We start from the raw sequence: 25366 nt of genomic DNA, 5'->3' as shown, positions 1-25366 counted from the left end.
TCAGATTATTTTGAATTATTGTTTGAAATTAAGGTTAAGAAAGGGAAAGTTTGATTATTCTTCTATAAAGTAATATTTGAATATGTGGAATGATCCACGCTGCTTAAATTTTACTAGAAGGGATTATTTTTGAGTTAGATTGTATATTGATGTCTATACAAATTTGGATAAATGTTTATCTGAATACAAGGTTAAGGAAGAGGAATGGGAGAGTCTACAGGAGGTCGGGGTAAATAACAAAGAAGCAAGAGACGAGAATAAAATATAGATAGAATGACTTACACTATTTAAGCATATATAAAGATGGGGGGCTGAGCTTAACACAAAGAGTTTCTTTTTTTTTCTTTTTTTTCCTTTTTTGGTTTTTTTTTTTCCTTTAATATATTGCTTTTATTTTTAATCCATATGAATATAAGATACTTTAGATAGAAGGCAGTGCCAGGTGTGGGCCCTGGGAAGTCGGGAGGAGTAGGGATGGGGATTTATGGGGGGTGGGTGGGTGGGTGTTAACATAGTCTCAATAAGAACAAGAATGCACTTATATACGGTTGTTCTTTTTTTTTTCCTTTTCTTTTCTCTTTTCTTTCTTTAAATTTTTTTTTCCTTGGTTTATTTTACTTTTTATTAGATTATAATAAACAACACTTGAATAAAGGCATACACCAAGGAGGGAGGTAGAGGGAAAGAGGAGGGAGGAGTAAGGAAGGAGTAAGGGGAATGTAAGGAGGGCGTGTTGGGAGTAAGGGGAGAAGGAAGGTTTGAGGGGAAAGGGAAGTAGGAGGGGAGAGTTAGAGGGAGGAAAGGAAAGTTGGAGGGGGTAGATGGGGTGTATGGAGGATGGAAGTGTCAGGTGGGGTTGTGAATGATGAGTTGTGTTTTTTTTTTGTTTTTTTTATTTTCTTATAGCAAATACCCTGTATATAAGTGATTGTAAAATGGAATGTGAAAATGAATAAAATATATTTAAAAAAAATAAAATAAGCCATGGTGTGGAATACTGGGAGTTGAAGTCCATGTGTCTTAAAGTTGCCAAGAATGGGAACCCCTGCTCTAGAGCTTGTATAGTTGAAGGAGAAACCAAGAGAAGTTGAGAAGACAATGCAACCAAGAGGGTATATAGGGTGCCTTTTGTACCTGATTGAAAAGCTGGGTAAAAATAAAACAATGTGCTAGTTTTCTGGGGGGAAAATTGTGCTAGCCCCTACTGGTGTATTAGATCTTGGAGAAGAATCCCAGAATATGCCAACATTCAAACTAGTTATTGTGGCATAATAATTTTCTCTTCTCTGAAAGGATTCTCTTCTTCTTTTCAGTCTATATACAGGCAGTCCTCGGCTTATGACCACAAGTGAGACCAGAATTTATGTGCCTGTGAGAAATTTGTTAAGTGAGTTTTGTCCCATATTTCAAATTTTTCTTGTCACATTTGTTAACGGAATCACTGCAGTCATTCAATTAGTAATACGGTTCTTAAGTGAATCTGTCTTCCCCATTGATTTTGCTTGTTGGAAGGGTGCAAAATGGGATCATATCACCCCAGGACACTGCAACGGTCGTAAATGTGAGTCAATTCCCAAGCGTCTGAATTTGGGTCACATGACCTCAGGGACGCTGTAATTTTCATGTGAAAGATGGTCATAAGTCACTTTTTTCAGTGCCACTGTAACTTCAAAGAGTCACTAAATGAACTGTTGTTAGTCAGGGACTACCTGTATACCACTTTCCTGGGTCAGTTCTACAGGGTAGAAATTCCGGCTCAGAATATAGCAGCTACAGTAGTCATAAAGTCGAAGAATTTAGAAAAAAATAAATACAAATTCAGAATCTGAATATATTTGCTTGCAAGTCTAATTTAAACTGTTGATCCTGGCTGTTACAGCCTAAAAATCATGCTGAGATGGGCGGCAATAAAAATGACTGACTGACTGACAAAATTGCAATCTTATGACTGCAGGATGCTACAAATGACTGTAAAGGTACCCATGTTGCTGAGCTCCTGAAGTTTGGCCACATGACAATGGGGGTCCCCTGACAACCAGACCTTTGAATGTGGGTTGTAACTAGCCCCAGGGTACATCTGTTTTAACTTTGAACAGTTGGTGAGTTGGTCATAAGTTGAGGACTGCCTGTATTGTCCTGGATTGCTTTGCTGACCAGCAGCAAGTAAATAAAATGAAAAAGATAAAAGACAAATACTTGGTTCTTTGGCTGAATCAATCAAAGGGAAATGTACCCTATCCCAAGCCCAAGGGAAAACAGAGATAGCCCCCAACTGTTCATTTAATTATGGTTCAAAGTTACAATGGCCTTGCCAAAATGGCTTGTGACCCCTGCTCGCACTTATGACCTTATACACACAGTTACATGATTACAATTTTGTCAGTTTCCAGCAAAACAAACAAGCTGGATTTGCTTCATGATCACAGCAATTCATTTAATGACAGTCATAAAAATTATTGTAAAATTGGGTCCAATTTCTTATGACCATGGTGACGTGACCAAAGCTGCAGTCCCAATTATGGCTGTAGGTTGATGACCATCTGAAAGTAAAATATAAGTTAAAAAGCATTCTTGGAAAAACCTGGGAAGACTGGATTTCCCTCTTTGAAGCAAGGGTTAAAAATAATCAAGGGAGGGTGTAGCACTCTAGTTCTCGGGGGGGGGGGGGGGCGGGGGGGGAGAATGGTATCTATGTCACTTGAAAAGGAAATCTTCAATAGGCTAATAGCCTGAAGGCATTTTTGCACAGGCTTCAAACGCATTTTAGATTTTGCTTGCAAGCCCAGGTCTTTTTAAAGTTAGGTTTCACAACTTCTAGTCCACATATAATAAAAGCAGACAGCACAGACTTGCTGGGAGAGAGAAGGGTGGTGATGGGGAGGGAGAAGAATGTACTTCAGTTTGCCCTTGCCTATTGAAAATTGTAGCTCATTGTGTCTTAGAACAGTAGAAGTGGAAAGCATTGCTTGCAAATAATTTAATGATCCTGCAGATGTAAAAGCAAATATATAGATAGTCATCAATAGAAACCTCTCTGCCTAATATTCCTAGCTATTTGTTCAGGTAAAAAAAATAGTCTGGTTTTTCTTGTGATCAACAGAATTCCAAAATGGGCCAGAAGAGATCTGGGGAGTTTATAGAGAGTAGCCTCACCTGTCCAACAGCTCCCAGTCTTCCCCGCCCCAGCGGTCCCGAAACTCTTCTGTGTTCATCCCCCCAATACGATCAAAGTCAGACTTATAGATCCCAAAGAGGCCAAAGCCATTTACTTCCCAGTAGCCTGAGAAAAGACAAGCCAAGAATTCTTTGTTCAGGTTTGTTATGGAAAGCATCAAAAGCTTGAATGGTCCTGTTTGGATCATAGCACTATGTCCCGTAATGGTAGCAAATGACATTATCTCATGTACATACGAAAGACATGAGGAGGTAACATTTGCTTGAACCAATTTAGGGTAGGGGAAGGATACACCAATTTAGGGTACACCAGCTTCATATGTCCCTTGTAATTGTACTTTTGCTCAGATCAAATTGGTTTCCAATTAGTAAAGAATTGGCTCCATAATGAATGTTGTCACTCACTTATTAATGAACAAAATGCTGGAAGAGTATGCATGTACCTTCTTATTCAAAATAATTTTCTAATGGGTCTATACACAATAGGTATAATTGCCTGCTATAACATGAGGATTTATGAGAAACAGTTTTGGGAATAGAAAGAAGATAAACACATCCAGGTTGGGTATAATCATTCAGTCTTCCTGATACAGTATAAAATGGCTTTCCTATTGCATTCTTCCCGAAAGTTTTGTTTGTTTATACAATATTTCATGTGTTTCCCATTCCTAACAGTCCAGTTGGCTCACAATGAGATAAAAGCTATAGACAAACACGTATCATATTTTTTGGAGTATAAGACGCATCGGAGTATAAGATGCATCATGATTTGTAAGAGGTAAATTTAAAAAAAAGGACTTTGCACTCTGCAGGCCTCCCAAACCCTCGGCACATCTTGGTTTTTTTGCAAAAAAAAGGGGGAAATGCAGAGCTTTGGGAGGCTTGTAGAGTGCTCCTGGGGGTTGGGGGGCAAAAATGGTCCATTTTTCCTCATTTTTGCCCTCCTCAGCCCCCAGGAGCACTTTGCAAGCCTCCCAAACCCTCTGCACATCCATTTTTGCAAAGGGAGCAGGGTTTTGGTAGGCCAAAAATGCTGTACTCAATGTATAAGACGCACACAGATTTTCAGCCTCTTTTTTGGGGGGGAAAGGTGCATCTTATGTTCTGTAAAATACAGCAATAAACAACACCATAAAGTTAAATGATAAAATATTTCCTCTCTGGGTCAGCTAACTTCAACTCAACTCCATCTTCTTATCCAAAGTCTATTGGAAAAACATTGTCTTGATTCCTTTCTGAAGATAACAAGGGAGGAGTCAACTGTTCAAAAGGGAGGGGCTGCCACCAGGGAGGCCTGTTTCCTCCTCGTGAGGGAGAGGTTCTCCACCTGTTCTCCTGCCTTGTAGAAAGTGAGAAGGTAAACTTTACCTCAGTCACATGATCCCAATGTTATTGAGGGTCTAAGTCACAAAAGATTTTAACAAAACTAACGCTTTGAAATTGTATCCAAAAGTCTACTAGCAACTGGTGCAGCTCCCTACATTTTTTTTTCTTTTGCACCTTCGAGTTACTCTTGACTCTTGGCAGTTGCTTGGACAAGTCCATGAAGTTTTCTTGGCAGAATTGTTCAGAAATGCTTGGCTATCGTCATCTTCCTGGACTTAAGAGAGAGTGACTGGCTCACTCATTCCAGGGTGCAAGGCATGGAATAATGGATTTAAGTTACCATGAGGCAGATTCTGACTAAATGCTAGAAAGAAGCCTTCCTAACGATAGGCACAGAGGTCAATTATCCAGTGGGGTGGTGATCTCCCTTCCATGATGGAAAACAGTTGACTGTGTTCAACCAGTGGCTGGACAGACATCTCTCTGTGATGTTCTCATTTGGATTCCTGCACTCAGTAGGGGCTAGACTCCAAAGTGGTTTTTATAGATGTCCTTGTCTCTTTCTCCACATCCAGAAGAAGCACAACTAAAGTATGCAAAACAAGTAATTGCATTCTCTTTTTGGGATGCATTTTTATTTCATTGTGCTGGTGCACTTTTGTTTTTGTGTTTTTATGATTAGTTGTAAACAGCTTTGAGCAACTGGAAAAGCATATGTAAATATTTTAGTCAATGGATCAATCTATAAAAATAGCAGAATCTAATTTTATTTAAAATACAATGTTGACCTTCTCCAAGGATAAAATGTCATTAAGTCTAATGTATTCGTGTTATTTATATACCAAAGGTATGCCTATTTTATTTCTCATTAGAATGTACCTGAAAGAGGCTTGTAAGCCATTCTTTACAATGTGAAAGGAAAACCTTCCCATTCTGTTTCCCCCACCCTCATCCTCCTGTCGATAGTATCCATATCGAAAATATTAGGAGATATGACTATATTTGTCACCAACATCTATTTTATCTATTTCACTTTTGCAGGCTAGAAATGAATTATCTCTATTCAAATGTCATACAAGACTTCTTCCCCCTGGATGCTTGTCTAAACATCAGGGAAATTCCATTTCTGATCCATTATGGAAAAGAATATAGAAAGTGGGGAAAGAAATAGACTTAATGATAATTGTACTCAAACTATATCAGAGACAGGGAATTTGTAACCTTCTAGATTTGCTGAACTACAAGTTCCAGCAGCCCTAGTCAAGAGTGATCAAAAGGGAGGGGTACTGGGAATAGGAATTTAGCAACATCTGGCACAGATTTTGGCCTCTGGTCTAAATCTTTCCTATGTTGCCTTCTCTGCAAAGACAATGCCCCTGGAGAAGAAGTCATCTACTTCATATTTCCAAGAATAGTTACAACTATGAAACAGAATTTTACGAGATGAAAATTAGGCAGAAAGGAATGTCTACTGCACAGAACTCAGATGATCCTGAAGACTTTAGAGAATAAGCATATGGCCCCATTTATACAATAATAAGTCATTAATAGCAACAATATGGTACATATTTTAAAAAGAGTACACTTCCTCTCAGCTCTTTTCACTAAAACAGCCACACATATGCTGACGGCTTTCATTGAGCAGCCACACTTGTCAGTGTTATCATTTAGTGCTTTTTATTTCAAAACCACTTAGTGGAGGCCTCTTGAAGGAACGGACTAGCCAGGATTTCCCGTTCTGTGCCTGAAAATGCTACACCAATTCATAAGCAATAGTTTCCCAGTAGCAGCAGAGGTACCTTACCGTTGGGTTCTCGTGGAGAGCTCCCACAGCCCAGCCTCATGACAATGGGTGCATAGGCCAGCTTTCCCTCCACGCAGTGTTTCCGGATGCTGTCCAGAATATTGAGGGGAAAGTGAATGTGCAGGTCACAAAGGAATACAATACTGCTGCCATCCTGAGGGATGAAAGAACATCATAGGCAGGCCATGAGTGTGGGGACAAAGTAGACATTCAACACCTCCCACTCCTCAGGAAGACCCACTCACTTCTCCTTGGGTCTCACCTCTATGGCGTCCACCCCGGCCTGTAAACCCGCAGAGCGCTCAAAGTTCCCTGTACGTTTCAAATACTGGTACCTGTAAAGGAATGGCAAGAAGTAAAGACACAGAGATGGGGGAGGCCAGCGGGAAGCATAGTCCGTTCAGCAAAATGGCTCTAAATAGCAGAGGTTTCCCCAGTATCAAGGAAGTGGCTACAAATGAAGAAGTGATTATTCTAGTTGGAGGAGAGCATATGACAGTCAAGAAGAGGACATGCAAGAAAGTTGAGCATTTTAACTCTTAACTTTTAAACTTTTCAGCCAAATGTAAATAAATTCATATCTTATCAAAAGTTCACCAGTAACTTTTTAATCAGTGAACTCTTCAGTTATTTTAAGAAGGAAAGTTCATCATCGACATTTTCTTGCTCATTGTAGAACGATAATTGAAGCTAAGAGACATAAAAACAAATGGATAATTAGGAGCTGGCCCACGAATTCAGAATGAGTTTTCTCAGATGAATTCAGGCGGCATGCTTAACAGGGCATAAATCCTATTTAACTCAGTGGAATTACTTCTATGTTCGTATCCACAGGCTCTTGTTGCAAAGTTTTAAGTCAATCACAGGACCACTCCCTCAGCTCTTCTGGCTTTTCATTACAGTTGTTTATTATTACATTCCTTATCCGTCCCTCCCCACCCTTTTTGGTTTAGACTGTCAATAGGAGGGCAAGGAGCCTCTTGCTTCTCACTGCAGAGAATAGGCAAGGATGAAGTAAGGGATATTGTCACCCTCTCTGCTTCTTCTCTGCTCTTTTCTTTTTTCTTTTTAGAAAAAACCCTAAAAGTGATTGACCCTTAAGTTGCCATACTCTCAAATGGGTGGCTAACTGTTTTGTGCCAACTAGGGCTTTTGAGCAATAGCAATAGTACTTAGACTTATATGCCACTTCACAATGCTTTAAAGCCCCCTCTAAGCAGTTTACAGATCTAGTCTATTGCCCCCAACAATCTGGGCCCTCATTTTACCCACCTTGGAAGGATGGAAGGCTGAGTCAACCTTGTCTCTGCATGCTCAAGCTGGGTTATAAAATCACAGTCATAGCTGTCTTTCTTCTTTCCTTAACTCTATATTAATCCTGGGGACAAGCTCCATATAATAGTGGTGACTTCAAGCTGATTATCCTTTAATTTTTTATATCTTTTAGGTTCTTAAGTGGTTCAGTTTCCTTCAGTTATATCTGCCTATTGGCTTTTGGAATAATTATATCAAAAACATTTAGCTGAAGTATAACTAGCTGTTTATTGATACACTGATTATTTATCCTTTTCAATGAATGGGATTTATCAAAGTTGTTTTGGGAATTCTTTTGGCTGAATAAAAGGTGAGATATGCATCCACTGTTTTCAGTGAGGTTCACTTCCTAGTACATATGTTCATGGCATCGCTTTAACCTACCAATAAAACTGATTAAAGCCTGCAGCTCTAGAAATGCTATCTGCTTATTAATTTATCATCTTGATATTTAAAATAGTTAATAGAATTAAGAACTCATTCAAATTTAATAGAGTGAAGGTATTAACTAGAAACACTACACACACACACACACACACACACACACACACAGACATCTTTGAACTCTGTATAGCTGTGTTGTTATTGTTATTTATTTTTTATATACACAAGCACTGGTTCATTTGTGCTGTTATCCTTTGCTACTAAAGCCTCATTCCCCTACACACTGAAGAAAACAGGTTATTTGCAATGAAGTGGCAAGTTTAGAGAGGGAATTGAGCAGATTTTATTTAAAAAAACTTTCCATCTCCCTAGTGGTTAACTGAACTTACCATATGTTGCACAGAAAAGTACTGGGCAACGTTTGCAGTCATTAAAAGAGGTTTGGGAGTTTTAAGATTTAGCGGTTGAGGACTTAGGGAGAACCGTCGGAAATGGTTCTGAAGCTTTCATCACTGCTTGGGTTACCTGGGCAGGTGAGCCTCCTGAAGTGCTTTCTCCACATTCATGTCGTCACTATCAAAATCCACCAATATGATATTGAAGTTGGCATCCTTGGTGTTCAGAAATAGGCTGGCCATATCTGAGATGAACTGCTGTACCCAGCGTGCTTGGTTTTTCACTGCAAAATATGAACAGGGTTTTTTGTCATTTTAACACAAAAACTCAATAGAGTATTCATGGGGAAACATTCCTCTAATTAAAAGCTTCAATTATCTTTATGGACACACAATAGCAAGGGCATATGGACAATTCTCAGCATAGGTTTCAATCATGACTTCAAAAGACTTCAGAAGTTTCTAGCCCATAGAAATTCAGTATTTGAACATTACATTCTTCTAAGAGCAGAAGGAAAGAATTATATAGTGAAGACATGCTAATATAGGTAAGCACCCAGGGGTGGGCTGCTGGGGGTTCGCAGGTGTTCGGGAGAACCTCTAGCTGAGATTCGATGCAGTTCGGAGAATCCCTAAATCCCACTCCTGGCTGGCTCTACCCACCCTGCCCCTTCCCTCCCAGGAGTCCCCACATGGCCCATTTTGGATGCAGGTGAGTGCAGGACATGCATGGAGGCTTGGAGAGGGCGAAAAATGGGCCTACTGAAAGTTTGTGAAGGCCAGAAACTAGCACCTTCAGAGCCTGGGGAGGCTGTTTTCACCTCCCCGGAAGCGCAAGAAAAGCCTCCAGAGCCTGGGGAAGATGAAAATGCCACCCCCCCAGTGCCGTGGTACAGGAGGCCGACTAGGCTATGCTCACCTAACAACCGGGCAGAGAACCCGTCATTAATTTTTTTAAGCCCACCTCTGTAAGCACCAATATAATTTCCTTATCACCTATTGATCAGTGCAGCTTTGCTCCTTCTGTAGCTTTGTTGTAGAATATGGGATTTATCAATCCAAGCAAAAACACATAATTTAAGATCTGGGATACAGTAATTCTTTATTTGCTACTCTTCTTTCATGGTGTACAGAGATTAGCTTGGGAGGGACAGATCTTACTTATTTTATCCTTCTCTCATTTCCTTTCCACATAGAGCATAGACAAGAGTTTCCTTTCATAATTTCTCCATTTCTTGTCAAGAGGGTCCCAAAGGAACAACAATGAGGTAGAAGTAAATTCATCTCTGGTCAAAAATCTCAAGCATGGCTCTTTCTTTTGCCTGACTTTTTTTTTAAAAAAAAATACGAAGACAAAATGAAAAAAGATTGCTAATTATGTCCATGCAAAATATATACATGCCAAATCTTTTCCTATTAAGCAAATTATTGATTTTTTTAAAAACCCTGAAAATTCCACTTATCCAGAAGTAATAGCAGGATAAACAGAATATTTGTGTATTCAAAGACAGGTTTCTTTTCCAAACTACTTTCAACCCCAACCCAACTATAGTGGGTCTCCGGTTTTGTTTTGCCCTCTGCCTCATATGTCATGCCATCTCTGCTGGGAAAAGTAGCCTTTCAGCCCTGGGATAAAGGGATTGAATCGCTTACCTGGGACGACAAAATGTACCATAACATCATGCCTCCAGCTGAGCCGCAAAGGTCGGCAGAGGATGGGTTTTCCATACAGAAGACTCCAGGCACTAGGTGGTGGTTGAGATTGAGTGGACACAGTTGCAGGCCCTTCAGGGTTGACTTCAGTGCTGTCCTCTGACTTGCCCTGGTGGAGCAGGACATAGATGTATTCTGAAAGCCGGACTGTTCTCTGGCCCCTCTCCATCAGCTCTAACTCCATCAGATAACGGTTGCCTCGGGCTGTGTCTCGCCGCTTCTCAACATTAATAATTCGCAAGAGGGTGTAGATGCTGGGGAGTGGAAGGACAGAAAGCTCTCATATGGAATCTTACAAATACACAAATATACAAATGTAACCATTTCCCCTAGAATAGTACACCTAATTGCTGAATGGAAGGGTGAAGGGGAACCTCACACCGCCCTTATCCATTCTGGAGATCATACCTCCCTTCACATAATTCTCTTCCATTCTTACCCGCCATTCTTCTCATTGAGTTTCTCCATATACTGAGCCACCACATCTACCACCTCGCTCTCACTCAGCTGCAAGTTTCCCGAAACGTTGCACCTCAGATCATTCCAGTCTGAACGGAGCAATTCAAAGTCAACAGGGCTGACACTAAACGTCCTTTGCCAATTGATGGAATCCTCTAGCCAGCTCTGCTGTATCTCAGAGTTTTCATAGCTATAATCAGACACCTCCTCTTCCACTTCTTCCTCCTGGGTCTTCTCAGGGCCTTCAAGCCCCTTTTGTTGAGATTCTGTCTTTTCTGACATATGTAGGAAAGATGTCACTTGCACACCTTCAGACAGCACTACCTCTGAAGAATTGAAATCTAACATAGTCCTTGCTGGAGTGGTGACTTCAAAGTTTTCTTTGCTGAACAGCCCTTCTGCGGGCAAGATTGAGGCACTTGGATGCATCTGCCGCTTAATACTGTCTTTGAAAGGTTGCCTACCATAAAACTGTTCCCATTTTCGGTTGACTTGTAGGCCTTTCCTTTTAGAAATATCTGTTTCCTTGGTGGTATTATTACCAACAAGCGAAGATGTTCTATGGGCAGAGAGAGAAGGAAGTTTGGTGGAGGGAGCAGGGCGACCCTGAGGGATCCTGGAGTTCCATCGCACCTTCCTTGGAGATCTAGGATAGAGGAAGACTCCAGGGAAAACATCTTTCTGTGATGGGGTCTTCTTCTTACTGGGTTGCAACCTGGTCACATATACTTTCTCTGGAGGTTTGTTTGTCTCTTTCTTTGATTGCTTCTCCTTCTTAGGAGTCTGCTGCTTGGTCTTCCCAGCAAAGAAGGGCACAGAAAGGTGAGGCTGGAGGTTGAAAGAGCTGGCTTTTTTTGAAGATGACAATAGTCCCTGATCACCTTCCTTCCTTCCCTTCTCCACATCTTGTGCCCAGTTGAGTGACCGGCCATTGATGATGACATGTTCTCCAAAGGGTGCTGCATTCTCATAAGCCTGGAAGCTCTTAGATGGAGTCTGAGGACTCAGGCTAGGTTCACTGCTTGGTCCTACAGAGACAGGCTGCCTTGTGAAGTCTCCTTCTTCATTAAACTTCTCTTGCTTCTGAAGAAAGCTATCATAGTCCACATTATTCCCGTAATCTTTTGTGGCTAAGGGCCTATCTTTTCTCTTCATTCCAGTGAACACATGGGCACCCAACTCACTGGGGCTCTTGACATCAGGAAAAGGGTCAGTAGGTTCAGGACTATCAGCACCTTCCTCTTCCTCGTCAAGGAAATCTAGGAAATTATTCACAAAGTAGGTCAAACCTTGGAGCGGCATCTGTGATTGGTAGATGACTTATGGGTAGGGAGGTTGTGGCAGACAATGAGACAAAGAACACAGTTTTGAGTCAACAGAGCCTATAAGAGGAGACCGAGAAGAGACTGGGGAAGTAGAAAACAGCAAACATTTAGAATGAGCATAAGCAATTGGAAAACAGCCATAATATTCCTATTTCTTAAGCTCAGCAGCCTCCATTGCTCTGACTGTACGGTAGGGTTGACTTTTTCTTAAATTCAATTTCCATGAATCCTAGACAGCATGGCTAATGGTGAGGGATGATGAATGAGGCAGTATAACAACATCTGGGGGTGTGTAACAGACAAGTTGTCCCTCCCTGTTCTATATAAGATACTTGATGAAATAATGAAAAACAATAGCCTTATGACCTTCATTTACCTGTACTATTGTTCTTCCCTGTTTCTAGTCTATTCTGGCTAACAAACTATTTTGGGTCAAAAAATAAACGTACAAAATTACTGTGCACAAAATAAAAAAATACATACTATGTAGATTTCCATTATTTGTTTTAAATGCAGAGTTTTTATATTTTGGGGATAGAACTAGGAATTTGAGTGATAGTTTCCTTGGTCTGTTTCCAACCAGAAACATTAAGATATTTTTTCTCTCCATATAATTAACAAAGCCTCTCTCTCTCTCTCTTTTTTTTTTTTAGAAGAATCAAGGCTATATTTTGCAGAGGCTAAAGGTGTAATATTCTTGCTACTGCAAACCAGATTTAGGTTAGGAAAAGTACTGATTCCATTTTAAGTCAAGCAAAATATTATTCTCAGAATTAACAGTATCTAGATTGCAAAAATTACTTCCTTGATTGGGACAGCTTTTAGAAATCCAATGTCACAAAGATATAGGGAAGAACAGAGATCAGTGAGCTGCTGAAGGTACAGGGAGTTCTTGAGTTATGATAGTAATTGGGACTATAATTTTAATGGCTAAGTGATGTGGTCATTAAGTGTTGTCCTGCTGGACAACGGGGGTTGGACTAGATGGCCTCCAGGTCCCTTCCAGCCCTGGATTGCTGTACTCTTTCAAGGTATCCTTTGAAGCTGCATCTAGTGCCAGGTTGGTGTCCTTTCTCCTTCTCCTTCCCCCCCCCCCAAACCGGCAGGAAAAAAAATACTTTAAAAAGCGGAAAAAAGTTTCCAACAATCGCGTGGCTCACAGCTGAACCCCACGATCCTCAAAAGCTTTTTTTTTTTACTACCAGTTCACAGAACCAAGGACAATCATCCCTACCGGTTTGGCCGAACCAGGCGGATTTCACCCCTGCTTCTGTGCTCAGGCGGTACTGTATGCCTTTAATAAGGCCTCTTGAGAATCTGCTCGTGTATAGCCAGCAGGATGTGCACAAAACCAATATGTTCATTTTATACGTATATATATATATAAGAAGAACTGATTTTCAAATTAGCTTTCTGCATTCAGAAATCACCCCAAAACACAACCTGCCACAGATGGAAATTTAAGCTCTGCAAGTGGATAGTTCAAAAAATATCACAACAAGTCCTGCAAGTGGATGGTATTATTATAATACTGCTGATAGCCCAGGATTCAATAGCTGCTTATAAAATAGGTTAAAAACTAAAAAGGGCTCTCTGATTGGCTGGAAGAAGCTGGATCCTGGGAATACTCACTATCAGGATTCAGGAAGAGGAAGGCTCTCTGGTGTAGATCTTCCTCCTCTTCATCCATTTTCATGTACTTAGAAAAGCCAAATCTGCAGGTAAAAAGAAAAAATGTTTCAGACAGTGTATGTATACATACACAAACCCTCACACAATCTGTCTTGCTCAAATATAGCTAAGGGTCTTGGCCTCCCTTATCCTATTTTTCACAGATTCTAGAAGGGCATTTTAAAGACTTATAAATATTGCAAGGGTAGGTTTTTGTGAGTCACAGTCTGTTTCATCAGATGTCTGGGGTAGTCTGCTACATACATTTACTCACCTGGATGCACCATGGTATTGAAGGACAGAGAGAGTTGTTGAAACTGTGTTTCTGAACACTTAGGTAGAAAAGAACACAATGCACATTGGTGAAATATATTAGTAAGGAGCAAAGCATGGGAAAGGTAAGACCCAATTTCAATGCTGATGTCAGAAAGCACTCATAATATTTAAGTCACAGAAATCTGTACTGGTTGTACATGACTCAGTTGTAATTAAAACTGACTCAAGTATCAGGAGAGTGTCATGCCGAGGTGTGTCAAGGGACCCCAATCCTCCTCTAAGCCTTCTCCATGGGGTTCACACCTGTCCTGCAAATGGGGCCTTGTAGAAATATAACCATAAATGCAGAAATTTTTTCACAAGCTGGAACCTGAACGGATTAAAATCACAGCTCATGTGTGACTCATGTAAAGGCTCATCCCTGCAATTGTTGATAGACAAGAAGTGGGACTCGACAGCATATGTAACGTGTCATGAAGTTGCTTCTCATCCAAAGGTTATTTTAATCAGTTTTTTAAATGACAGAGTAGGGCTGTGGGCATCTTCTACAGGGCATCATGATTAAGTGGGACAACTTGCTTCCAGAAGTTGTGAATGTTCCAACACTGAAAGTTTTAAAGAAGAGATTAGACAACACATTTGTCTGAAATGGTATAGATTTTCCTGCCTAAGCAAGGGTTTGGACTTGAAGACCTCCAAGGTCCCTTCCAACTCTTCTCTCCTCTCTCTCCTTCTATTCCTATTCCTACCACATTTCTATTTCTATTCTACGGATGGCAATGCAAATATGGCTAAGATAAATTGGGATATCTGGGAAGGGAAAGAGAGGCAAATCATAAAAGAATGGGTCAACAGTATTTGACCTCTAGCCTTTCTATCATTATGTGTACCAGAAGCCCAAAGGTCAAATATCTCTTGCATTCTTATTTTTTATTTCAAATATTTCCACAGAGATGTTTTTGCTGTGCTCCCCTCCTGCCCCAGAGCTGGGAGGAAATCATGTCAGCATAAATTGTGCTGCTCCTAAAGACCATCCAATGTGAGGCCATGCTGTGCTTCTTTTTGTGCAACCTCTCCAGTGGCAATATGAGAGCAGGGACTGGCACTGTTCCTTGGTTAAATTCAAATGTCACTAACGATAGGAAAGGCCATTACCAAATGCTGTGAAAAATGTGCACCTGGATAGTGATATATGGTCTGGATGATCTGTTCAATCATTTCTTAAATTCTTTTCCCAAAGAGAAGTTGATCTAACAATAACTAGATGGCAATTACGAGTTTCTTGTTCTAACTGCAATGTGGTGGTTGTGTGGATTTGCGCCACTCAGGTGAAGCTGCTGAATAAGTGTTCTTGGAGAGTTAAACTGTTTTTAGTGTGTCTCAGAGAAGTGTTCAGCTATGGGATGCTCTGCTCAGGCACATCCATATAATTTCTCCAGTTTTATTTCAGATCTATTTTTTAACTACTAGATGGTGGCAACCCCCCTTCCCCAAAAAGAGCCTCTCTTCCTTAGCCACCTAGCGAGCATCCAGATTCTGTAACTGAGATATAGCTACAGTAGTGCATTGTTAAAGAGCTGGATATTCTTTAGCAATTCATTTTTTTTATAATTTTATTAAGGATTTTTTTAAAAGTTAAAAGCTAATACAAACTAATGAAAAATGAAGAAATAAATCAAGGGGAACCCTAAAAATTCAAGAAAGAAAAAGAAGTAAAAAAATAATACAAAGAAGTAGTTTCCAATCTTCTTTAGAGCAGCTATATGTACAATTATAATTTACCCCTTATTCTACAGTTATAACGCAACTCCCTTCCTCCTACAATTTATTCAGTCTACTCATCAAAGCCATAAATCACAAATTCATTTTTTTCCTTGTTTCATGCAAAACATCTATAAGACATTGCCATGCAGCAATAAACATAGTCATTGCCTTTTCTTTGATCAAACAATTCAATTTAGCCATCTCAGCAAGTTCCACCACCTTCAACACTTCACTGATTCATGTATCACATCACAGCACACATACACAGTTTTGAACATCCAAAATGATAGAAGAGGAAAAATTTATAACTGTATGTTGAAGTCCTATCTGTACCAGATTGCAATTTGCAAGTAACCTTTTTTTTTTTTTAAAGAAATTATAATTCTGGGAACAGAGTGACTGAGGGGCATTCCCAGAGAGCACTGGGCACTGGGCAGGGTTTACCTCATCATATGGGCCACAGAAGCATCGTTTTCTGATTCTATTACACTTGTTGAGGCAGAGAAGGCTAGTCATGAAGAAGCTTCATGATCTCTAGGTCTACCAATCACCAAAACTTAAAGTGGGGATGAGGAGGGAGGATGTCCCTGTGAAAGTGTGACAATTTTAGTCTCCCACAGAGTCAACAAAGTACCACAGAAACAAGTATCAGGCTCAGGGACTGAACAAAAGGGGGTGGTCCCATCACAGGCCTGTTAGATCAATTGCAGCTGAGCAGATTTGCACCTCTGATCATCTCCCCTCAAGCTTCTTCCCCCATATGCCAAGGAGCCACGGTGGTGCAGTGGTTAGAATGCAGTACTGTAGGCTAACTCTGCCCACAGCCAGGAGTTCAATCCTGACCGGCTCAATGTTGGCTCAGTCTTTCATCCTTCTGAGGTCAGTAAAATGAGGACCCAGATTATTGGGGGCAATATGATGACTGTAAACTGCCCTGAGACTGCTGAAAAGCAATATGTGGCAGTAAATAGGTGCAATTGCTATTGCCCAAAAGAGAGATCTTCTAGAAAAATATTTATTTCATGCCAAAATACCTTGGACCCACAGGCAACATGCCTCAGTAGTAGGCTACCTACTAGATGAGGCTCCATTGCTAAGTCCACAACAAACAGATAATGGGACATATTGTCATTGCTGTGAGCAGGTCATATGGATGAACCTTCAATCTGTTAAAAGATAACATACTTTCTTTCACCAATAGACTTTTCACACTTCAATCACTTCTTTCAGAGGTGCTTTGTAATGACTCTTCTTCATACTTACTTCTCTAGGTACATTGGAGATTCTCTGTAGAAGCATTTGTTTTCTGATTCCATGTGTGTAAGCCGGGTGAAATCATTAGGATAAACAAAAGAGAGGTAGACCTGTAGAATGGGAAAACTGGTAAGAAAAGTCACAATAAGATGTCTATCATTCCAGTTTCAACAGAGATGAAGGAAAAAGAAGAACAGGTGTGTAGTCTATATCAACAGGAACAAGGAAATCCTAAAACATGATTATTATATAGGACCATAAACCTTCTTAACTGGGGTGAGAGAAACTGTTAAGATCTGCATGTCAATATCTGCATTGTGTTATATTTTAAATCTAGCTTTTATTTTCTTTCATAGAGAAACAAACTTCCACTCCAGGATATTGTGGCTAAAGAAACATAGGGATTTATTAAAAAGACATTAAATATGGTTTCGGCATTCAGGCAGCAATTACCTTCCCTGTCTCTGCTCTATCCCTTCCCAATTCTTTCTTCCTAGAGTCACCTTCCTATCTTTTCTGGTTTACTAATGTTAATGCTGTTCCCATTAAAACATTCTGATTACTGTTGATGCTGTTATTTTGCATATTAATAAGAAATAACAAAAAGGCTAGAGATGTGCGCAGGGGTAAAAATGGTAACAAAGCCCATCAGACACTTACAAATTGCAGGCCCTGATAGCGGGCAATAGGAAAATCCTTCACCACATATGTGGGGCTGTAGGCACAGGGGACCAGCACATTCTCCACATGGGACGGCTCAATCTGGGGAGCTGATATAAAGGCAATTAAGAAAGAAGAAATAAGATCTTTCTAGACCACATGATGTTCCAGGGTCCACACGAACTCAACATAACTGACTATTCACTCCAAATTGTTATCTTCTTGTCTTGATTCGTCCTCATCTGTGACATTCACACTTAATTTCTTCAGATAAGTGCCAGATATTTATCTTTTTGGCACTTTATGAGGAGGAATTTTGCTTTCTGTGGCGCATTCTTCCTTCCAGCATAAAGTGATCTCCCTACCCTACCATATTATAAACAATACCAGACCAGTTTTCATTATTCCCATGCTGAGGTATCCTAATATTCCTGGTGAACATCAGGTTAGAAACATCTATCTTACCCTTTCCAAAGTTTTCAAGATAGTAAAGGTGGTCAATTTCCCACACATAAACACTTTTTATGAAGGCCTGTTTAACACTTTGCTGCTCACATGGATATTTACTTAGCCTAATCCCCAAGCTTCAGCTTTTATCGTACTTCAGAGCACAATACAGTTTTCTAGTCTCCAACTGTGTTTCTCTTAGTCAAATTGTTTCTTCTCTCCCACTTACTGAGGAAGAAAATATCCCGAGGGTCAGGCTTCAGCATATCAGCTCCATGTTCATCTCTTTGTGCAGCCCAGAGGTAGCTGTCAGCATGGCTAGCAAGAGACTGAGGCACATGGTCCACCTCATTCATTTTCAGGCTGGATTCATCTGAGGGCAGAGGAAGAGAGGGGCAAGAAAAAAGGAGGTATGACTGGTGCAGTTAAAACTTACATATCCTTGGATATTCGCACAGCAAAGATAGTCCACATCTCACATTTGTTAGAAATAAACATCGAGCAAGAGGCTTCTTGGAACAGATTCCTAGCATTTTCACAGAGCCTATTAGCAGCAATCAGCCTACCCCCAACTAGCAATAATTAGTGGTTTTTCTTCCTTATGCAGTTCTCTTGTTCTTATTAATGCCATTTTCAGAGGGGGGGCATTGTAATTCTGAGAAGCTGTGAGTTTTCTAGAGCTCAAATAGTTTGCATGCATGTGCCCTTGCATGAACGCACACACAACATGTTTAACATATCATTAGAAATTCTTAGACCAAAGGCTTGATTTACACTGCAGCATCTTTTTAATGAATGTGTCACTACTTTCTTTGTAAATCTATGCTACTAAATCTGGTGATCTTGTTGCAGAACTTGCTTGGTATTATGGTTCCCATTTTCACCTAAAGGCCCTGCCATTTTTGTTACTGCCTGCATGTCTCCTTTATAGCTTATCAGTTCTTTGTTTTCTGCTTTTTGTTATTCATGGTTGGGTCTCTGTCTGTCTGTCTGTCTGTCTATCTGCCTGCCTGCCTGCCTGCCTGCCTGCCCCCCCTCTCTCATCTATTTTTACTCTCCTTTAAGTTTTTTTTATTTAGATTTAGACATATGTCATATTTTTATTTTCTGTTGCTCCTGGGGTTTGGATAGGGCTTGTGACCAAAAGGAAGTTGATGGAAGGAACAGACGAGGGGTTTCAGTTTTTACAAGATATGCAATGAAAAACAAGTTGCCAAGAGAAGTCCATATAAGATCTATCAAGGAAACAATGAGCACACAAACACTACAAATGGCAAGAGATATAAGATTGCACTACTATTGGAAGGATACAGGATGATGTAATGAAATGCTATAATAAAAACTAATTTAAATTTAGTTAAACTTAGAATATTACGCATAAAATGAAGTAATAATAGTTATTAATAATAGTAATAAATGATTAATGATAATATATATATGATTGATAACATGAGATTTTATATAAATTGTAAATGAGGATTATGGAGAGGATGCGCAGAAGTTTTGTAACCAAAGATAAATAATTGTATATAGAATGCAATATGAAAATGTAATATTACTGGATGGTTTTAGGATGATGTAATGAAATGCCATAATATATATTTATTCTAAATTTAGGAAATCTCACATAAAAGGAAGTAATAATACTTATAATCAAATAAATGTTAATAGTGATAATTTTATACATATATATTAGATAGATAATATGAGATTCTATATAAATTGTAAGTGAAGACTATGGTGAGGAGGCACAGGAGTTTTGTGACCAATCGACATACTGTATGTAATTGGAGGATGGTTTTTATGGTTAATATTTACGTTTCATTGTTTAAAAATAAAAAAAATATTATAAAAAAATATTCCCACAAATGTCCGGTTCATTTGTCTATTTTAATTCCAAATTATTCCAAAGCATATTCACTAAAGCAATGGATAAATAATAAAAATAAAAAAATGAATTTCAAAATAACTATTCACTTTATCTTTTTTCAACATCCATTTCTTGTTAAGCTATTTGCCAAAAGTCTTTTAAAATATAAAACCTTGCCCCCCTTTTAATCCAGAAAGAATGTTGACTCACCAAGGGGAAGTCTTTTATCCTGCCACTCAGAAAATCTGCCCTTAGTTTTAGTTACATCTAAGAGTGTTTAAGAAATTGATTCATGTGTCCATATATGCTGCATTAAGGTTAATGTATGCGTCACTGAAAGAACAAATAATTGTTGATAGATCTAACAAAATCTAACAAAAACCTAATAGAGATACTAAAAAGAAATACAGAAATTCCTTGTTTATTTTGGTTCTTGAAATAGTGAGAAAAGATATAAGATTAAATGAGAGAATGAAATCATTGAATAAGGGAATACATGAAATCATTTTGCAGATGACGGGGTTGATTTTGAAAGCTCCCTTAAAGAGAATTGAAACATTAATGGAAAAACTAAGATAAATTAGTGCATTAGCAGGATTTAAGATCAAAACCAAAGATGAAAATATTAACAAAAACATGAAAAGAGAAATCAAACAGAATTGATGAATAAAATTGTTTTTAACATTGAGAAGAAAATAAAATATTTGCATATCACTATGACAAATACAAACTGCATTTGATTTCAAAATAATTATGTTGCTAAGATGGGAGAAACTATTGAACAATTGTTACTGCTGGGGAGAGTTTTGGTAATAAAAATGAAAGTCCTGCCTAGAATGATATTTTTATTTTACATAATATCTATTTTGACAACTGATGCATAATTTAAACAGTGGGGAATGTGTGTGGCAGGGGGAAAATCTTTATATTAAACATGAGTTAGATATAAGGTATTACAAGATGCAAAGGGAAGAGAAGGATTGGGTTGATCTGATTTGAAGATGCATTTTGTAGCTTACTGTTTCATTTGGATGAAAGAGTAGATGTTGCTGAGAAACAGAAGGTTTTTGGAGTTAGAAGAATATAGCCAGAGGTTTGGATGGCATGGGTATCTATGGCACAACAAAGTCAAGGTTAATGTGGATTTTAAAAGTCATTATGTTATATGTGACATATTGAGCATATGGAAAGATACAAACCCAGATTGTGCCCAAAACACATTTGTAGCTCTCCACAAGAAGCATTTTATAGATGAAAAATCATTGGCAGAGAAAAATGACTAACTTATCAAGAGATATTATAATTTTGTCAAGGGAAATAAAAATAAAACCAAGAAAAGAACTGGTGGCATAGTTGCCAATGGTTTTATTATTTTGCAGGTATTAGGAAGATTTAAAGTAGACAAAATAATTTGTTTCTGAACATTGGAGAACTCCGTTTGAAATAGAATTGTGTACAAATAAACATGCAATTTCTAAAATGTATAACTTATTGATATTTGAAACATAAGAACAAATAAAACAATTTACAGGTAGTCCTTGACTTATGAGTGTTCATTTAATGACAGTTTGAAGTTATGATGGCCTGAAACCAGAGTTTAAAAAACACTAAACTAGCAGATCTTGCATTCACCATAATCTCATTCAGGGTTTGCTCAAAATAATGCTCATCAAGTGAGTGCTTCATGTGAATCCTATTTCCAACAACGTCATAAAAAGCAACATTATTTATCATTATTTTCTCTCAAGAGCTCAATAATGTCCATAGTGTCATCTTCTCCCATTTTTCACTACCATCATGGCAACTCTGAGAAGTAAGCTAGGCTGAGATAGTAAGAGGTGCCCAAAGTCACCCAGTGAGCTTTTATAACTGAGGGTGGGTTTGAATTTGAGTCTTAATTTTACATCATGCAGTCAGCACAGCTGTCCATCAGGAGAAAAGCTAAAGACATATTTCCATTTGCAAGATTTTCACATGAGCCAGGATCATATAATAGCAATAGCAGGTAGACTTATATACCGCTTCATAGGGCTTTCAGCCCTCTCTAAGCAGTTTACAGAGTCAGCATATCACCCCCACAGTCTGGGTCCTCATTTTACCCACCTCGGAAGGATGGAAGGCTGAGTCAACCTTGAGCCGGTGAGATTAGAACCGCTGAACAGCAGATAACACTCAGCTGAAGTGGCCTGCAGTACTGCACCCTAACCACTGCGCCACCTCGGCTCTAATACAGCTGAACACATGATATTGATCACATGTGAGAGATATCAGTGCAGGGGAGACTGGATCCTCATGTGCCAAGTGTGTTACACCTGGAATAACACACAGGAAGGATTGTGGTGCTACATCAGTGTCTTTCCTCCACAAGAATCCAAGCAGCTCACAGATCTCCAGAAGGGACTCTATCACCTATTTCTTACTTGGCTTCTCATCTGCCCCAACACAATTTTTTGCTCTTTATATTGGAATTTGCTAACTTCATCTATAGATGGGATATCGACTGTTTATTGTCTGTACTCTTTGTTAGTTTTTAGACTTACAATGTACTATTTACTTTGTCCCTATTTTGTGAATCCCAGAATAGTTCTGGGTTGGAGAAGGTAGAATGGAAACTTTCTTTTTCTGAACTTCCTTCAAATAGCATATGTTAGAATTTACACTTTGGGAGAGGGGAGGGGAACAATTATTTCTCTCCTACACGATCTCCTAGAAAAGAGCAGTATTTTTTCAGTACTACAAACCTAAAGCTTCAATTTTCTGGATTCTGGTTTATTTCAGCCAATAAATAAGCCAAGTATCTTTTAACATGGAAGGGCGGAGTAGTAGGGAGGGAAGAGTGATATAGAGTACACTGAGGATGTTAATTGCACCATGCATCACACTGCTGAAAGAGCAATGGCTGCCTCAGTGGAGGGAGAGAAATGTCAATATTAGTTTTCTTTCCTTGGATCAGCATGAGATCCTGGCAAGTCTGCTGGAGGTAAGGCAGATTCACCCATCAAAGAAGAATAGATGGTTCCATTCTTATCTGATTCTGATTCTCTGGTGCCAAGATAACTAATGCTTAGAATACAGGCTTGGCTAAGCTCTCTAAGGAAAGGGCAAATGTGATTGCAGTAAAGAGCTTAACAGAGATATTGGAGAAACAATTTCTGTAAAAATGGTGGTTTATAAAAGCTGCTCTTATTATACTTTATGAAAGAAGAACTAATTAAAGTAATTAAGGGGAGGTAAAAAATATAGATCATTTCAACAAGACTATTTTGTTGTTTTTAATTATTTGTATTCACCAGAAGTGGGTTCCTACCAGTTTGGACCAGTTTGGCGGAATAGGTAGTAACTTGGCCTGCCATATCCCCAAATCTTGTTTTCTGTTTGGTACTGTGCATGTGCACATAGCACGCATCAAGAATGCACACACAGGGGGCGCGTCCTGAGCAAGCCAGCAGTAGCAGCAGCCAGAACCTACCCCTGATATTCACCATACAAATCCAGTCTTCTATTATTCATTTATTATTTTTGTAATAAGCAACTTGTTATTTAGGCCAGTTAACCTGAGAGATACAATCCAGGATTCTTCATAACAACAGATTTCCCCCCCTGCACATTTCTACACGAGAGCAATCAATACCTACCATTGCTATGCAGAGCCTCTTGCTTTAAAGTAGTTTAACCCAAAACACAAAATATCAGGTCAAACAAGTTTTGTCGGAAATTGAGGCTTTAAATTATTCAGCATGTCTGCATGTCCATTATTCTCCTGAGACACCTTTTAACAATTTGTCTTTAAAACCATACTAGCTCCATCTGTTAAAACAAACAGAAGATTGATGTTCCTAGAAATATTCTTTCAGAACTGCAAAACATTTGCGGTTGGACGTCATCTCCTTTCCCCAATCTTGTATTGTGCTTCTGTACAAGGAGAGTTTGTTACGTAGAAATTCCATAAAATCAGACACTAAGGAGGCTTTTGCTGTCAAAGTGGCTTATGAAATTGACCTGAGTCTTTAAAATGATGGGCTTTCACGGGTCTATGACAGCTCGCCACGACCAATTCACCACAGCCAACTTGCTATGGCCAACTCATCATGGCCAACTTGCCACAGGACAAGAGTTACACTAATATCGAAGAAATAGTTGAATAGGATAATTAAAGAAAGAATGACAAAGGAGGGACAAAATAGATTCTGAATGACAAAAATTAATTAATTTTTTTTAAAAAAATAAACTGAATTGTTGAATTGTTCCACAGTGAGTTGTTCCATGGTGAATTGGCCCACGGTGAGTTAACCGGGGAGAGTAAGCCATGGTGAGTTGGCTGTTTCAGTTTCAGTTTATTGGTATTTGTATGCCGCCCACTCCCAGAGGACTCTGGGCGGCTTACAGAAACAAGGGAACTAAACATTAAAAATAGAAGTAAATCATTTAAAAATTACGCAACATACATATACTTAAAATGGGCTGGATGCTGATCAACAGCCCCAGGCTTGCTGGAACAGCCAGGTCTTAGTGGCTTTACGGAAGGCCAGAAGAGAAGTGAGGGTCCGGATCTCTACGGGGAGATCGTTCCATAGGGCCAGGGCAGCAACAGAGAAGGCCCTCCCCCAGGGGGGCGCCAGCCGACATTGGCCCGCCGATGGTACCCGGAGGAGGCCCAATCTGTGTGATCTAATCGATCTTTGGGAGGTAAATGGCAGTGAGTTGTCCTATTCTGGGCCGGCACTTGGGGTGGAGGGCGAAGAATTAATGTTGGGCATTTTGTTGTGAACAGTCCTGGCCTGTACCTCTTCAGATCCCTTAAATGAGCCAGCACAATATTCAGTTCAAAAGGTGCATCAGAAAATACTTCAAAAAAGGGGGAACCATTACTTCAAAGTAATGATTTGGAGAAAAATCAATTTAAAATACGTATTCTAAGCAAGCCTCAGAATATTTTCAAACTCATAAGAAAGCAGGATAGGATGGGCATTTGTGTTATCATATCCAGGCTGAAAAGAGTCTGATTCATTCATCACTGTTTCAAATACACAAAGAGAAGGTGAGAAGCCTGAGAATTGGTTGCCTGGTTACTGATATATATGAAAGAGTAAAATCCAGTGGATGGCCAGCTCTAAGAGCCAGAAAGTAGAGCCTTCAAGTAATTCTAACCAGGGCCACAATTATTTGGCTAATTCAGTTTATTTCTGAAAATCTTTGCTCTTTTTTGCTAATTACTGCCAAGGCACTAACTTTGAGAGCACAAAGCCATATTAAACAAAACAAAACCAAAAAAATATGCATCATGATACTATGAAAAACAATTCTGAAAGCTTTCAGCACTCGCCTTGATTAAAGGTTTCCTAGCTACAGTGAGAAACTACACTTTCAAAACATGAAAATAATCCAATCTAATTTTCTGAATTGGATGTGAAGCTAATGTGAATGCCTAATGTATCTCTCTAGTTTCCATTCCTTCCATCAGGCAACATGGATTAAACAGTGCAGAAATATAAATTTAATTTGCCCCTTTGGGGCAGTGACCTAAATTGCT

At 39.3% G+C, this 25366-nt stretch overlaps 1 protein-coding gene across 1 annotated transcript in view; it reads right to left on the bottom strand.

The window, feature by feature from the left end:
- Positions 1–25366, bottom strand: part of B4GALNT4 (beta-1,4-N-acetyl-galactosaminyltransferase 4) — a 215722-nt gene that overhangs the window by 4138 nt on the left and 186218 nt on the right. The window contains exons 10-19 of the mRNA XM_032223663.1: positions 18196–18339; positions 17520–17629; positions 16869–16969; positions 13527–13609; positions 10550–11828; positions 10051–10364; positions 8528–8681; positions 6567–6639; positions 6305–6458; positions 3154–3280 (exon numbers count right to left, since the gene is read on the bottom strand). Of these exons, the coding sequence (XP_032079554.1) occupies positions 3154–3280; positions 6305–6458; positions 6567–6639; positions 8528–8681; positions 10051–10364; positions 10550–11828; positions 13527–13609; positions 16869–16969; positions 17520–17629; positions 18196–18339 (2539 nt within the window). The remainder of the gene's footprint in view (positions 1–3153; positions 3281–6304; positions 6459–6566; positions 6640–8527; positions 8682–10050; positions 10365–10549; positions 11829–13526; positions 13610–16868; positions 16970–17519; positions 17630–18195; positions 18340–25366) is intronic.

Source organism: Thamnophis elegans, chromosome 1, assembly GCF_009769535.1.
Source record: "Thamnophis elegans isolate rThaEle1 chromosome 1, rThaEle1.pri, whole genome shotgun sequence".
Lineage (NCBI taxonomy): Eukaryota > Metazoa > Chordata > Lepidosauria > Squamata > Colubridae > Thamnophis > Thamnophis elegans.
The sequence above is the reverse complement of the archived record's forward strand: the minus strand, read 5'-3'. Positions and strand labels throughout refer to the sequence as shown.